This window comes from Halictus rubicundus, chromosome 8 (genome assembly GCF_050948215.1).
Source record: "Halictus rubicundus isolate RS-2024b chromosome 8, iyHalRubi1_principal, whole genome shotgun sequence".
Lineage (NCBI taxonomy): Eukaryota > Metazoa > Arthropoda > Insecta > Hymenoptera > Halictidae > Halictus > Halictus rubicundus.
The window spans coordinates 16,341,673-16,354,506 of record NC_135156.1 but is presented as its reverse complement, the minus strand read 5'-3'; the positions used below and the strand labels follow the sequence as shown (position 1 = coordinate 16,354,506).

The 12,834-nt window shown below is 41.8% G+C and overlaps 1 protein-coding gene across 12 annotated transcripts in view; it reads right to left on the bottom strand.

Annotated features, from left to right (window-relative positions):
• Positions 1–12,834, bottom strand: part of Hdac4 (histone deacetylase 4) — a 64,026-nt gene that overhangs the window by 11,440 nt on the left and 39,752 nt on the right. For 5 of the 12 annotated variants that reach the window (XM_076792332.1, XM_076792328.1, XM_076792320.1 and 2 more), the window contains 7 exons: positions 9,135–9,194; positions 5,992–6,158; positions 4,320–4,385; positions 2,658–2,762; positions 2,461–2,586; positions 2,306–2,388; positions 1,228–1,337 (listed from right to left, as the gene is read on the bottom strand). In XM_076792332.1, the coding sequence (XP_076648447.1) occupies positions 1,228–1,337; positions 2,306–2,388; positions 2,461–2,586; positions 2,658–2,762; positions 4,320–4,385; positions 5,992–6,158; positions 9,135–9,194 (717 nt within the window). The remainder of the gene's footprint in view (positions 1–1,227; positions 1,338–2,305; positions 2,389–2,460; positions 2,587–2,657; positions 2,763–4,319; positions 4,386–5,991; positions 6,159–9,134; positions 9,195–12,834) is intronic. The other 7 variants (XM_076792321.1, XM_076792325.1, XM_076792327.1 and 4 more) reach the window with 4 other exon arrangements.

Below are 12,834 nucleotides of genomic sequence, written 5' to 3'. Positions count from 1 at the left end.
AATCAGAAAGAATTACATTTTTATTCGATAAGAAATTAACAACTCATTAACCGCGCCGCAATAGAGTTTTAAACGCGCTTAATTGCTTAACGCTTTAGCCACCGGAAGCCTACGAGTCGAACTCGCGATGCAAAATTTCGAACGAAGTCTACTAAACACATGTACTGTCAATCGACTGGACCTCATGCATATTATTATATATGCTTATGCAATTTGACACTAGGTTCACGGATCACTAAATGCGACTATTTTACACTACTTTATGAGACAAATAAGAATGTATCTTTCAGAATATATGCCCCGATGGAGTACATTTAGTCGAATAATTCTTTACGGATGCGTCTTTATTACAATCTCGATATTCGCGAATTAAAATTATGCCCGCTTGCGTGCAGTTTGAGGAACGTTCTCGTGGATATTTTTGAATCGGTCCAATAAAAGTTATTTCAGAACGTTCATCGAAAAGGGTTCGTTGTTGGCGGTAGCATTGAACGGTATTCGCGACAATGATCGATAACTTTTTTATCGGTCTCTGTAAAATAGAAACGCCTTTATTTTCGTGTTTGATCGGCTCCGGCCGAACATAAAACTTTCTTTAGCTGTCCCCGTCGGGAACTTATAGACGCGAGGACGTTTTTAAAACAAAGTTCTACGATCGACGCTCGAAATAGAATCTATTGAAAAGTTCCGTAACTCTTTCGATCCCTGATTTCAGGCGGATGGTGGAATAACTGGAGGATGTTAGAGCGACGAAACGCAGGTGAGAAGCGTCGCAGCGAATCGTCGACTCTCCGGAGACGCGTTCTCGCGTTTCCAAAGGCGACGACTCGCTTCGCGCTCCAACCGATGGTTATCGTCGGGAGGAAGGCGATGAATCGATCAGGCAGTATCGTTGGATCGCAAAAACCATGCTTTAGTAGGCATACTACCGTACATAGGCAACACAGAGAAAGAAAGAAAGAGAAAAGAAAGAGAAGAAAAGAAAATATAAACGGGAGAGAGTCAGAGAGACAGAGAGAGAGAGAGAAAGAAAAACAGAACGAATATAGGGAGATACAACAAAGAAAGAAAGACAGACAGATAAGAAAAACAGAAGAGAAGAGAGAAAGAAAATAAAATGTGTGGGGAGAGAAAAAAAACTACGTCTTACCAAGTAATATGCGAGTCACTCGACACCACGGGATAATTTGGCATGACGCTTGTATGCGCGTTCGCGCGTCCACGTACCTGTTTTTCGAAGAGGGAAATCGTCGGCGAACTTTTCCTGAAGCATCTGCGGCATTCGGTAGGGATGCGAGGCGTTCGCGGTGCCCGCCGATTCCGATTGTGGCTGCAACCTGCCGGACAAACAAACACGTTGCAAACTACAGAAAACGAATGATCCTAAGCAACTTTTTAATTCAACAACGCATCCAAGTCTCAAATACTAGGAACAATCGTCTTCTGTTACGTGCACGATTAACTTATCCGCTTGGGAATCGAGAGACCGGAAATACATTCGTCCTCGAAGGATTAATTACTATCCCAAACCTCGAATCCGTAAGCAAATTTGACAGATTCAGTGGTACGGTGACTCCCAGTAATATTCGGTCACTCTTAAAACCGATAACTTTTTTACCATTGGACCACACGACTTTTCGTTTCAGAAGACAATTAGCTATTTCAGCAGAATAAAATTAGCTATTCAGAATACAATTACTACAAGACGCGAGGAGTACATTTTGAGAAAAATATTTGGAACTGCAGAGAAAGTACTGAAGACTTGCGTGGGCCGATATCGAACATTTGAAAAGCAGGTTTGGTCTGAACGAGAGATATTCTGAAAATTTCAGAAAACGACCGCGAATGATCCTAAGCAACTTTTTAATTCAACAACGCATCCAAGTCTCAAATACTAGGAACAATCGGGAATATATGCACGTTAATCTTCCGTTACGTGCACGATTAAATTGTCCGCTTGGGAATCGAGACACCGGAAATACATTCGTCCTCGAAGGATTAATTACTATTCCAAACCTCGAATCGTAAGCAAATTTGACAGATTCAGTGGTACGGTGACTCCCAGTAATATTCTGTCACTCTTAAAAGCGATAACTTTTTTAATATTGGACCAGACGACTTTCGTTTCAGAACACAATTAGCTTACTACAAGAGGAGAACATTTTGAGAAAAATATTTGGAATTGCAGAGAAAGTACTGAAGACTTGCGTGGGCCGATATCGAACATTTGAAAAGCAGGTTTTGTCTGAAGAGAGATATTCTGAAGATTTTCTTGTAGAGATGAAAACTCTTTCTGAGATCTCACCAGCTCCTGTATCCAGGTGTGCCAGGTATAGCCCCGTTGGCAGCCGCGGCAGCCTCCCTCTGCTTCTTGTTCACGAGGAAACTCTGAAACGATGAAGAGGAAAGTCGTGTCAGTCGGTTACCGGCGGGAAATCATCGAAGAATCGCAACGAATACCTGAAGCCGTTGCTTAACCTCCGTCGAAGCGATCGCGCTGTGATCATGCTTGTCCTTCTTCCTGAGGGCCTCGAGCCGCTCCTTTTCCCTTCGTTGTTCCTCCAGTTGCTTCTGCTGTTCCCAAACCTGCGACAAACGATCCCCGTTACAGTCGTCCGACTTGAGAAGCAGAAGAGTTTCACAGTTTCTCTTGTTACCTTCAATTGGTGCATCTGCTGTTCGTGCAGCTCGATCAGCTGGCGTTCCTGCGCCTGATACTGTTGCCGCAGGATCTGCTGCTGGAGCTGGTGCTGTTGTTGCAGCTGCAAGAATATGCACTCGGTTTTAGCGGGCAATCGAGGACAACTATGTTAGAACGACGTTGAACGAAACGCGAGAAATGCCGGAAAAGTTGCCGACCAAGTTCGACAATTTATTAGACTGCGGATCTTTATGCAAACTGCAGGCCTTGCACTCGAAATCAATGCTTACAACGGTCACAACTTTTTACAGATTAGATTCACCCTTTTTTACAGACGCGTGCCTCCGCGAATCAAATTCATGTTGTGCGAGAATGGAAATAATGCAGTATCGCGATTTGAAATCTTTGCGAATTTCTCTAAGAGACTACTTACGAAAATTGAGTGAACATAATCTGGAGAAAGTGTGCGACAGCCTCGACAATCTACAGTTTACTATTGCTACCGTCATACTCTTTAATGACGGACCCCGTTGAAGGAGTGTCCTCCAACTCTTTAAATCAACATTTGGTGGTTGTTGGTAATCGTTCTTGCAACGATTGCCCACTGCAGATTGTCGCAATGATTATTTAAACGCACGTAGAAGAAACTGTGTGTACAGTATACGATTAAATAATTTTTCACATCTGTTTTTGTACTGTATTTCAATCTGAATCGGGTGAATTTGAGTTACAAGAGGAATGTCGAGTGCAAAACCTGTAAAAATAGTCCAAGTCAATTGTAGCAAACAGAAGTTCTTGTCTTGATTTGTTATCTATTTACGTAGCTAGATTTATTTAGTTTCTCGGTAGTTTCAATAAATAGGAAACGATATCTTGAAATTCTTCGAATGTGTACTGTTTCGCATTTGATCCACTCGCTTTTGTTATGAATGCATAAAATCCGCAGTCTAGTTAGAACTTGTTGGACACGAATGAGGGAACGGAGGGAAGAGTGGAAAGGAGAAGTGACGGAGAGAAATCCCTTTAAATTTTTCAACGACATTAGGAATGTCGATTAATGTCGGTCGACGACGATAAATTCCTCGATTTCGAATTGTTCGACGAACTTTTACGTAAGGAGATCATTTTTTCTTTTTCACTGCAACCCTTTGCGGTCGTGCGATCTTTGTGCTTAGACCGCGTATCAACGATACGTTTACGAACGAGTCTTTCTTGTCGACGCTGTGTCACTCGACACGCTGCATTGTGTTTATCGTGCGTGTAGACTGCGGATCTTTATGCAAGATAAAAATGTTCTGCATTAGTTACAAGGTACTGGAACCAAATAAAAGCGTTCTGCATTAATTACAAGGTACTGGACACAAATCAAAACTGTTCTGCGAGTGAATGGCAACGTACTGGAGGCAAATAAAAATTTATTTCTCCCGTTAAATAAATGTTAAGATTTCGACGATGACAACACGCGCGTATCGGTACTTCGTGCTTCCAACCCACTAATTTTTCTCGTGAATGCATACAATCCGCAGTCTAATAATCGTGTCTAAAAAATTCAGAAAAAATTCACAGTCGCGCGTGCTATTCCGTAGAGTGGTTCATGAATTTTTTCGTAATTTTTTCTTTTTCATTTATGTTAAGCAGAACAGAAGAAATAGAGCATAACTCATTAAATCGTGCTCACCCTATAACTACCCTTGTGGTATGGGTAGCGACTTGAAACTTCCACAGAGGGTTTTCTTTGAGGGCCCTATCGAATGGTATGAAGAAAGATCAATTTGGTTTGGGGGCACATCTGATCACCTTATCCGGCTAGAGGAGAGCGCAGAATACGAGATAGAGCAGAAATATGAGACACCGAGGTTTTGACCACGATACTGATAACAAGAATACGTCTGCGAAAGGCGTGTTTGAAATTTTCAGGCACAGATTAAAGGAGAAGTGAAAAATCCTGACCGGTCTCTTCGAAATTCCGAACAATAGGAATTTAGAAAAAAAGTCCAAGTCCAATTTTAGCCCTTTGCACTCGAGTGATGACTCCGAAGCACCACTAGAAATAATTGTGGCATTATTTCAAAGAAATTACAAAAAATATTTGTTACGTTATAAAATTTGTATTCAACCAGTTAACTGCGGAGTTTAATTTGAAAAATCCCTCACGGCGCTGAATGAAAATCGAGCAATGATATACGTCGAGCGCAGGCCAATTGCCGCAATTACATATTTTACGAAAATAATAAAAGAAAATGAGAAATAATTACGGTTTTATTCGAGAAGAAATTAACAATTCATTAACGTTAACCGCACCGCAATAGGGTTTCGGATTGACGTGCATACACGTTGAACGCGCTTAACTGGTTAATAGATTATTAAACATTTAAATATTATATGTGGAAATCGCAGATCAGTTTCTTGTGAATAAAACGAAAATATTCTGAGACGGAAGAAAATAGCGCCGAGTGCAAAAGGTTAAAAAAAGTCCTCGACTACATATATGAGCCGTTTATTTTGAAAGTGGTCTAAGTCCACTTATACTTGAGATATTTCAGGGTTTGTGTTTCGATAAAATTAAAAATATCCGTATAGGATACCAATGTGTCGTACTGCTTAAGTGCATCCAAAAGAGTTAAATTTACAGTTCCTATTAAAACAATAGCAATTATTAAGTGAATGATATATGTTTTCTCACCAAAAATAGAGTTAAGCCACTTTCAAAGTTAACAACCATTACTGAACCAACTGGCGAAAACCTACGTGTCCAAAATTATCGTACAAACTCTGAATATAATCGCGAATGTTGTTCACGACGACCAACTTGAAGTTGCACACGTAATTACGGGGCAACAACGAATAATTGACAAATGGACTTAGGCCGGTTTCAAAATAAACTTCTCATATGTGGAAATCGGAGATCAGTTCCGTCTCAATAAAATGACAATATTCTAAAGGCCCGTACAGACCAGAACATTTCGACGAACATCGCGCCGAACAGTGACCGAAACGCAAAATTGACATAAATTTCGGCGAACCGAACGGCGCGATTTTGCGTTTCGGTCACAATGTTCGGCGAAATGTTCGGGTCTGTACTAGAAACTAGCGGCGAGTGGAAAAGGTTAAAAAAAAAGGTCCTCGACTACATACACAAAATATGCGTTCCGAGAATGTCAGGATCGAAGAACGAACGTGTGCGTCCGATATTCGTACCCTCTCCTCCGTACCGTGTTCGCGGTCCGATTAGTTGAACCCGGGATCCAACGATATATCGAGGAGCCGTTCGTTGCGAACGATTGCGGTGGGAATTCGGTGGCCGGAAGTCGGGAGATCCGTTTGTTTGGTGGTGATGGCGGATACGTTACCTCTAGTATCTTTTGCTGGAGCGCGTGACCGTGGAGGGTGGCCGTGGTTGGATCGCCGGAGGCGGCGTGATAGACGTTGGGTGTCAAGGTGGCCGTAGCGCCGCCAACTCCGCCGACCAAGTCCCGCGGTCTAGACATGGGTGAGCCCGGCGTGTCCCTGGCCATTTCTGCGCACACACAACAACCACCGATCGCTCGAGTTTCGCTCTCCTTATCCCCCCTCCGCCACCCCCCTTCTCTCTCTCCCCCCCCTCTCTCTTTCTATCTATCTATCTATCTATCCATCTCTCTTTCTCTCTCTCTCTCTCTATCTATCTATCTATCCATCTCTCTTTCTCTCTCTCTCTATCTCTCTCTATCTACCTCTCTTTCTCTCTCTATCTATCTATCTCTCTTTCTCTCTCCATCTATCTATCTATCTATCTCTCTTTCTCTCTGTATCTCTTTCTCTATCTACCTCTCTATCTATCTCTATCTATCCATCTCTCTTTCTCTCTCTATCTATCTATCTATCCATCTCTCTTTCTCTCTCTATCTCTCTCTATCTACCTCTCTATCTATCTCTATCTATCTATCTATCTATCTCTCTTTCTCTCTCCATCTATCTATCTATCTATCTCTCTTTCTTTCTCTCTCTCTCTCTATCTATCTATCTATCTATCTATCTCTATCTATCTATCTCTCTTTCTCTCTCTATCTATCTATCTATCCATCTCTCTTTCTCTCTCTATCTCTCTCTATCTACCTCTCTATCTATCTCTATCTATCTATCTATCTATCTCTCTTTCTCTCTCCATCTATCTATCTATCTATCTCTCTTTCTTTCTCTCTCTCTCTCTCTCTCTCTCTCTCTCTCTCTCTCTCTCTATCTATCTATCTATCTATCTATCTATCTCTATCTATCTATCTCTCTCTCTCTCTCTCTCTCTCTATCTATCTATCTCTATCTATCTCTCTCTCTCCATCTATCTGTCTCTCTTTCTCTCTCTCTCTCTCTCTCTCTCTCTCTTTCTCTTTTCTAGGCTGTGGCGTGTCTATCTCGCGGCGGAAGCGAGATTGATCTCGGCGCGGGCGTCGAGCGTCGCAAAGGATACGCGACCGCGAAAACCGTCGCGGGCCCGTCCGCGCGCGCGATCGTTATCGTCGCTGGATCGTCGCTCGCGACTCGATAGCGCGGCTATTCTTAGACGTCGCGAGCGCGCGTGCACGCCGAACCTTATCTGCGGCCCCGTTTGTGTTCGCGGTTGCGAGCAAATGTCGCGCAGCCCGCCGCGGATACACGCGGGTCGAGCCGGATCGCGATCGATCACGGACAAAACACAGTGCGCACACCTGAATCCCGAGCGACGAGAGCGAACGACGGTCAACGGAGACGCGGTTAGGTAAGATCGGCGACCACGACGAAGAACTTTTACGAACTGCCATCGATTCGTATGCGAGGCCGACGCGCACCGGAAACGCGAGAAGCTTGGACAAAATTCACGTTGACGCTGGGTTTTAAGCTCGAAGCGACCGTTATCCGTTACTCCATGAAAAGAACAGGAATTTATTTAGGTTTTCGGGATCTGTATTGTAACATTTGTTCACTGAACATGTAACTGTAGTGAATAATTCTTCGCAGATGCATCTTCGTCGAGAATGGTGAATTGAAGAGATTAGAGCCCGTCGTTGACGGGTACTTTACGTTTAGCGTTCATTGTGATGCATTATGAACGACGAACTTTCTTTCGGCTGGTGATTCAATTCCGGTGTTACCGGTTTCTTTCGATATAAGGCGACGGCTCGGGACAGCCTTTCGACGTATTGCGGATCAGGGTACTCGGCTTGACACAGTGTCGCCAGATCAGGGGAATTCACTCGAACTATGGGGAACACGGTTACCCCCTCTCCGCATTACCGGATTAGTCACGACGCGTCGCGAGCTTGACACGCCTAAACGAAATTTCAACGAACGGAGACTTAAAACGGGAATAAGACTTGAGCAAAAGTTAGCATCGAAATTCTCATTAAATCGTTATTAGTAGCATCGCGCTCTCTTCCCTCGACTCGTTTAAGCAGCTCTCTTCTTCTATTTGATACGGAATATCTTCGTGAAACGAAAAATTGTCTTGCAAAAGTTAGCATCGAAATTCTCATTAAATTGTAGTAGTAGCATCGCGTTCTCTACTCTCAACTCGTTAAGCAGCTCTCTTCTACTTGTTACGAAATGACTTCGCGAAACGAAAAATTGTCTTGCAGATGTTAGCATCGAAATTGTCATTAAATTAGTGTTAGTTGCATCGCGCCCTCTTCCCTCGACTCGTTAAACAGCTCTCTTCTACTTGTCACGGAATGACTTCGCGAAACGAAAAATTGTCTTGCAAAAGTTAGCATCGAAATTGTTATTAAATCGGTATTAGTAGCATCGCGCTCTCTTCCCTCGACTCGTTAAGCAGCTCTCTTCTACTTGTTAAGAAATGACTTCGCGAAACGAAAAATTGTCTTGCAGATGTTAGCATCGAAATTGTCATTAAATTAGTGTTAGTTGCATCGCGCCCTCTTCCCTCGACTCGTTAAACAGCTCTCTTCTACTTGTCACGGAATGACTTCGCGAAACGAAAAATTGTCTTGCAAAAGTTAGCATCGAAATTGTTATTAAATCGGTATTAGTAGCATCGCGCTCTCTTCCCTCGACTCGTTAAGCAGCTCTCTTCTACTTGTTAAGAAATGACTTCGCGAAACGAAAAATTGTCTTGCAGATGTTAGCATCGAAATTGTCATTAAATTAGTGTTAGTTGCATCGCGCCCTCTTCCCTCGACTCGTTAAACAGCTCTCTTCTACTTGTCACGGAATGACTTCGCGAAACGAAAAATTGTCTTGCAAAAGTTAGCATCGAAATTGTTATTAAATCGGTATTAGTAGCATCGCGCTCTCTTCCCTCGACTCGTTAAGCAGCTCTCTTCTACTTGTTAAGAAATGACTTCGCGAAACGAAAAATTGTCTCGCTCGATCATTTCCATTCTTCCTCGTACGATCGTCATGTACTCGTACAGCTTTCAACTTTCTTAGCCTATAATTTTCGAGCAGCTCGGAATTTCGTGGAGAAAACGGGCTTATCAACGCGCCGTGCAACGCTTCGAACGCGGTTTTCCGCTTGACTCACCCTTTTGCGGCAAATGCGTGAACGCGGACGCGATCTCGACGCTTCTATAGCCCACGTCTTCTGAAACAGAACAGAGAATCGGTTCAGCGATTTCGATGATCGAACGGTGCTGCGTTGCTTCTCTCTCTTTCTCTCTACACCTATTCCTCGCTCTCTATCTTTCTCTGAGCGCGCACGTGTGTGTGCGCGCGCGTGTGTTCACGGCTCACGTTGGGGAGAGGCGAAAATGGGTCCAAAATGGCTGGCCGATGGTAGCGATCGCGAAAGAGAATGGACGAGCATCGAGTTAGCGAACGACCAGAGGTCACTGCACGCTGCATTCCTTCGAGTCAAGTCCAAGGTTAATCGAAGGAGGGCCGTTCTCCGACGCGCGTGCTTCGCTCTTCTCCCTTTATCCTTCGGGCCGTCGATACCGAGAACCGCGAAACCTCTGCTCCGAAAATGGGATCGTCGGCTTCGGGATACACGTATCGCGAGATTCTCTCTCTAGCGGTTTTCGTTTCGAGTACCGTTTTTCTCCCGTCTCGTCTCGTCTCGTCTCGTCTCGTCTCGTTGCGTCCCGACGCCGTCCGCTGCCAACGAAGGAGACAATTAAGGCCCACATTGATTAGAGTAATTGCCACAAAAAGCGTTGTCCGGATGTACGCGTTTAAACCCTGCCTAGTTATCAATTACACGAAAAATTTTACCGCGCGACCGTCCCTCTCGTTCTTCTTCCACGAATGGTCCCTCGGAGGATCCTCTTTCTTCAGAAATTTTGTACGCTCGTCTCGAATTCTTACACGCTTAGAACGTATGTACTTTCGTTAGGGTCTTTATGTGTCGACGAGATTAGAGCAAACGCGAAATCGAAGTCCGGAGGAAAATGAAGCAAGACCCTTTCGTTTAGTATAAATTCGTTCGGCCAGCTATGGATCTAATTCACAATTCATGGTCGATCGGTTGAAAGCGCTGACAGCACTATGAATGTGTCTCAAACTTTATGCATTTATGACAGAAACGAGGTGGAGCAATTCAAAACAGTAAAAATATTTAAACATTAGGTGTACGAAGTAACTCGCAGGCCCCACTTCGTGAATTTATTTTTTCTTTTATTTACAAACAACTGAGGGACGTTCTCCAAAACAACTTCCACCGCTGACCATGCAAATGCACTCCATCTACAATTGTTATAACGGTTGTTGAATGATTCGAACGCGAAAATGAAGTTACAATTGATTAATTCTGGGAGCCACGAATTAATTTGTACACCTAATAACATACCGTGGTCGACTCGTTGAGATTGTTAACCTCTTGACTTAAAAGCCCGAGAATGCTCGGGTATTACAATGTAAAATATAATACGCACTTTTACAAAATAATTGTTAAGTTAAGAGGTTAAAGAAGAAAAGGGAGGTCGATATGGTTACCGTTTCTCACAGTTGGTGCCAACAATTTTTATTTTACATAAAGATCCGCAGTCTGTCCGGGACACATTGTTAAACCAAACCCATAGTATAATTCTGAATAATGCTGCAAGTATGTATTTTCTTTTCAAGATAGATTGTTGCTCGACGTGAACGCCAGGCTCATGTTAGGCTACTCTCTCCCGCATTCTACCAACGCATACTTTTACCGGATCGAGTGTGGAACTGTAATTACGCGGCTCGCAAAGATACATCGATCGCTCGATCCCTCTACGAAGTTTGTCGCATGCAGCAGCAATTTCCAAGGAATTGGATCGCACGAACGGATTAGCATTCGCTTTTCTACTCTTATTCGCTGCGACACGCAAAATTCTGTGTCACTCTAACTGCCCCCCCCCCCCCCCTTCGAGAGTCCCATAAAAATGCCATGCTACATGCCGAATCCCATTTAACACGTTCGCGACAACGTCAGATTGAAATCGACCACGATTATTATACCACCGATGATGCATGTCGGTGTCAACCTCAAAAATTTCATAAAATCAAAGCAATTGATTTACTGAAATAAGAATTGAAAAGATAGGACGCGTTACACCAAGTAAATTTTCAAATCTGAAGAAACAATCCCATTTTTGGGAGATGCGGCACTCAAAGTGTTAATTTTCAAAAACCCTGTTGCGCCAAATGGAAGCTTAAAAATCTTTGACATAATAATCGCAAACGAAGTGAATATGTTACGTTATTAGAGGGAGTTGTTTATGCTTGAAGTTTCTGTTGCTGTTGAATATTTTCTGTTGCTATATATTAACACTACCGAGCACTGAACGCGATTAATTTGTATTGGCTTTGAGAAGGCAACAAGACGGTATTTACCGAGTCATTGCACGTAATTCTTCTATAAATAGACTGCGGATCTTTATGCAAAATAAAAACTTTTTATCTGAATTGCAACGAACTGAAATAGACATTTATTTTCTTTCTTATTATGTTTACCACTAGAACTGCCAAGCAGTAAATGTAACTGGCACACATTGCGTTATAATAACGACAAAATTGCATTTGTTTAGATTTCGTACCAGTTCTGTTTAAATCTCTACTTCGATAGAGAAGTTTATTGACAAATTTTCTGATGAACACATATTTATAATTTCAATATTTCTGAAAGAAAATATTAGGAGCAAGTCATTTTGACTCGTACGGTAACTCCAGTGTTGGCAGATTGAAAATAATATGACAGTATGTTGAAATTTTTCGAATACTTGTGCTACTTAAAATTACACCTACCAATCTTTGTCATAGAATCCGCAGTCTGTTTATAAATTAAGCAAATACAGCAATCGTCCAGAGACGTATCTTCACAGTCTCAATAATTGTGAAACTCCGGTAACGTTAAAACATCTATCAAACTTTAGGAAGCCTATCAAAACTTAAGAAATGATTTACGGTAGATAATACGTCAACTCAAGAGTGCTGATTCCGACGACAGTGTCCACTCGCATGAAATATTACATTATCGGGAGCAGTTATGTCGAGCATGCTCGAAACGAGCCGCGAAATATTTCAATATATACAGGGTGGTCCACGCAACTTGCACACCTATATAACTTCCAAAGGATGCGTTGCACGGAAAAGTTTTGTATACAGAAATTGCATGGTCTGAAGGGCTACACAATTTAGTGTATTTATTTTTTTTTACAGGTGGAAGTGTTTCGGAGATTTGAAGGTCGACTTTGTGTTTTTAAATGAAATACTATATTTTTTATACCAAAATATCGGAGAATGTCGAATTCTGAGTAAGAAAGTATTGACCTTCATTAGCCCTAAACCTAATAATTAACGAGTAATTTCACTTTATTTCCTGAAAATTTTCTTCGCGTGATATCAGGTTAGAAAAATAGAAAGAAAATTAAATGATTTTTTTTATTCTTTGTAAGAAAATTAAACTACTAATCTACTTTATTTCCTGAAAAATTTCCTTCGCGTAATATCAGGTTAGAAAAATAGAAAGAAAATTAAATTACTTTTTTTTATTCTTTGTAAGAAAATTGAGCTACTAAACTACTTTATTTCCTGAAAATTTTCTTCGCGTGATATCAGGTTAGAAAAATAGAAAGAAAATTAAATGATTTTTTTTATTCTTTGTAAGAAAACTAAACTACTAATCTACTTTATTTCCTAAAAAATTTCCTTCGCGTAATATCAGGTTAGAAAAATAGAAAGAAAATTAAATTACTTTTTTTTATTCTTTGTAAGAAAATTGAGCTACTAAACTACTTTATTTCCTGAAAAATTTC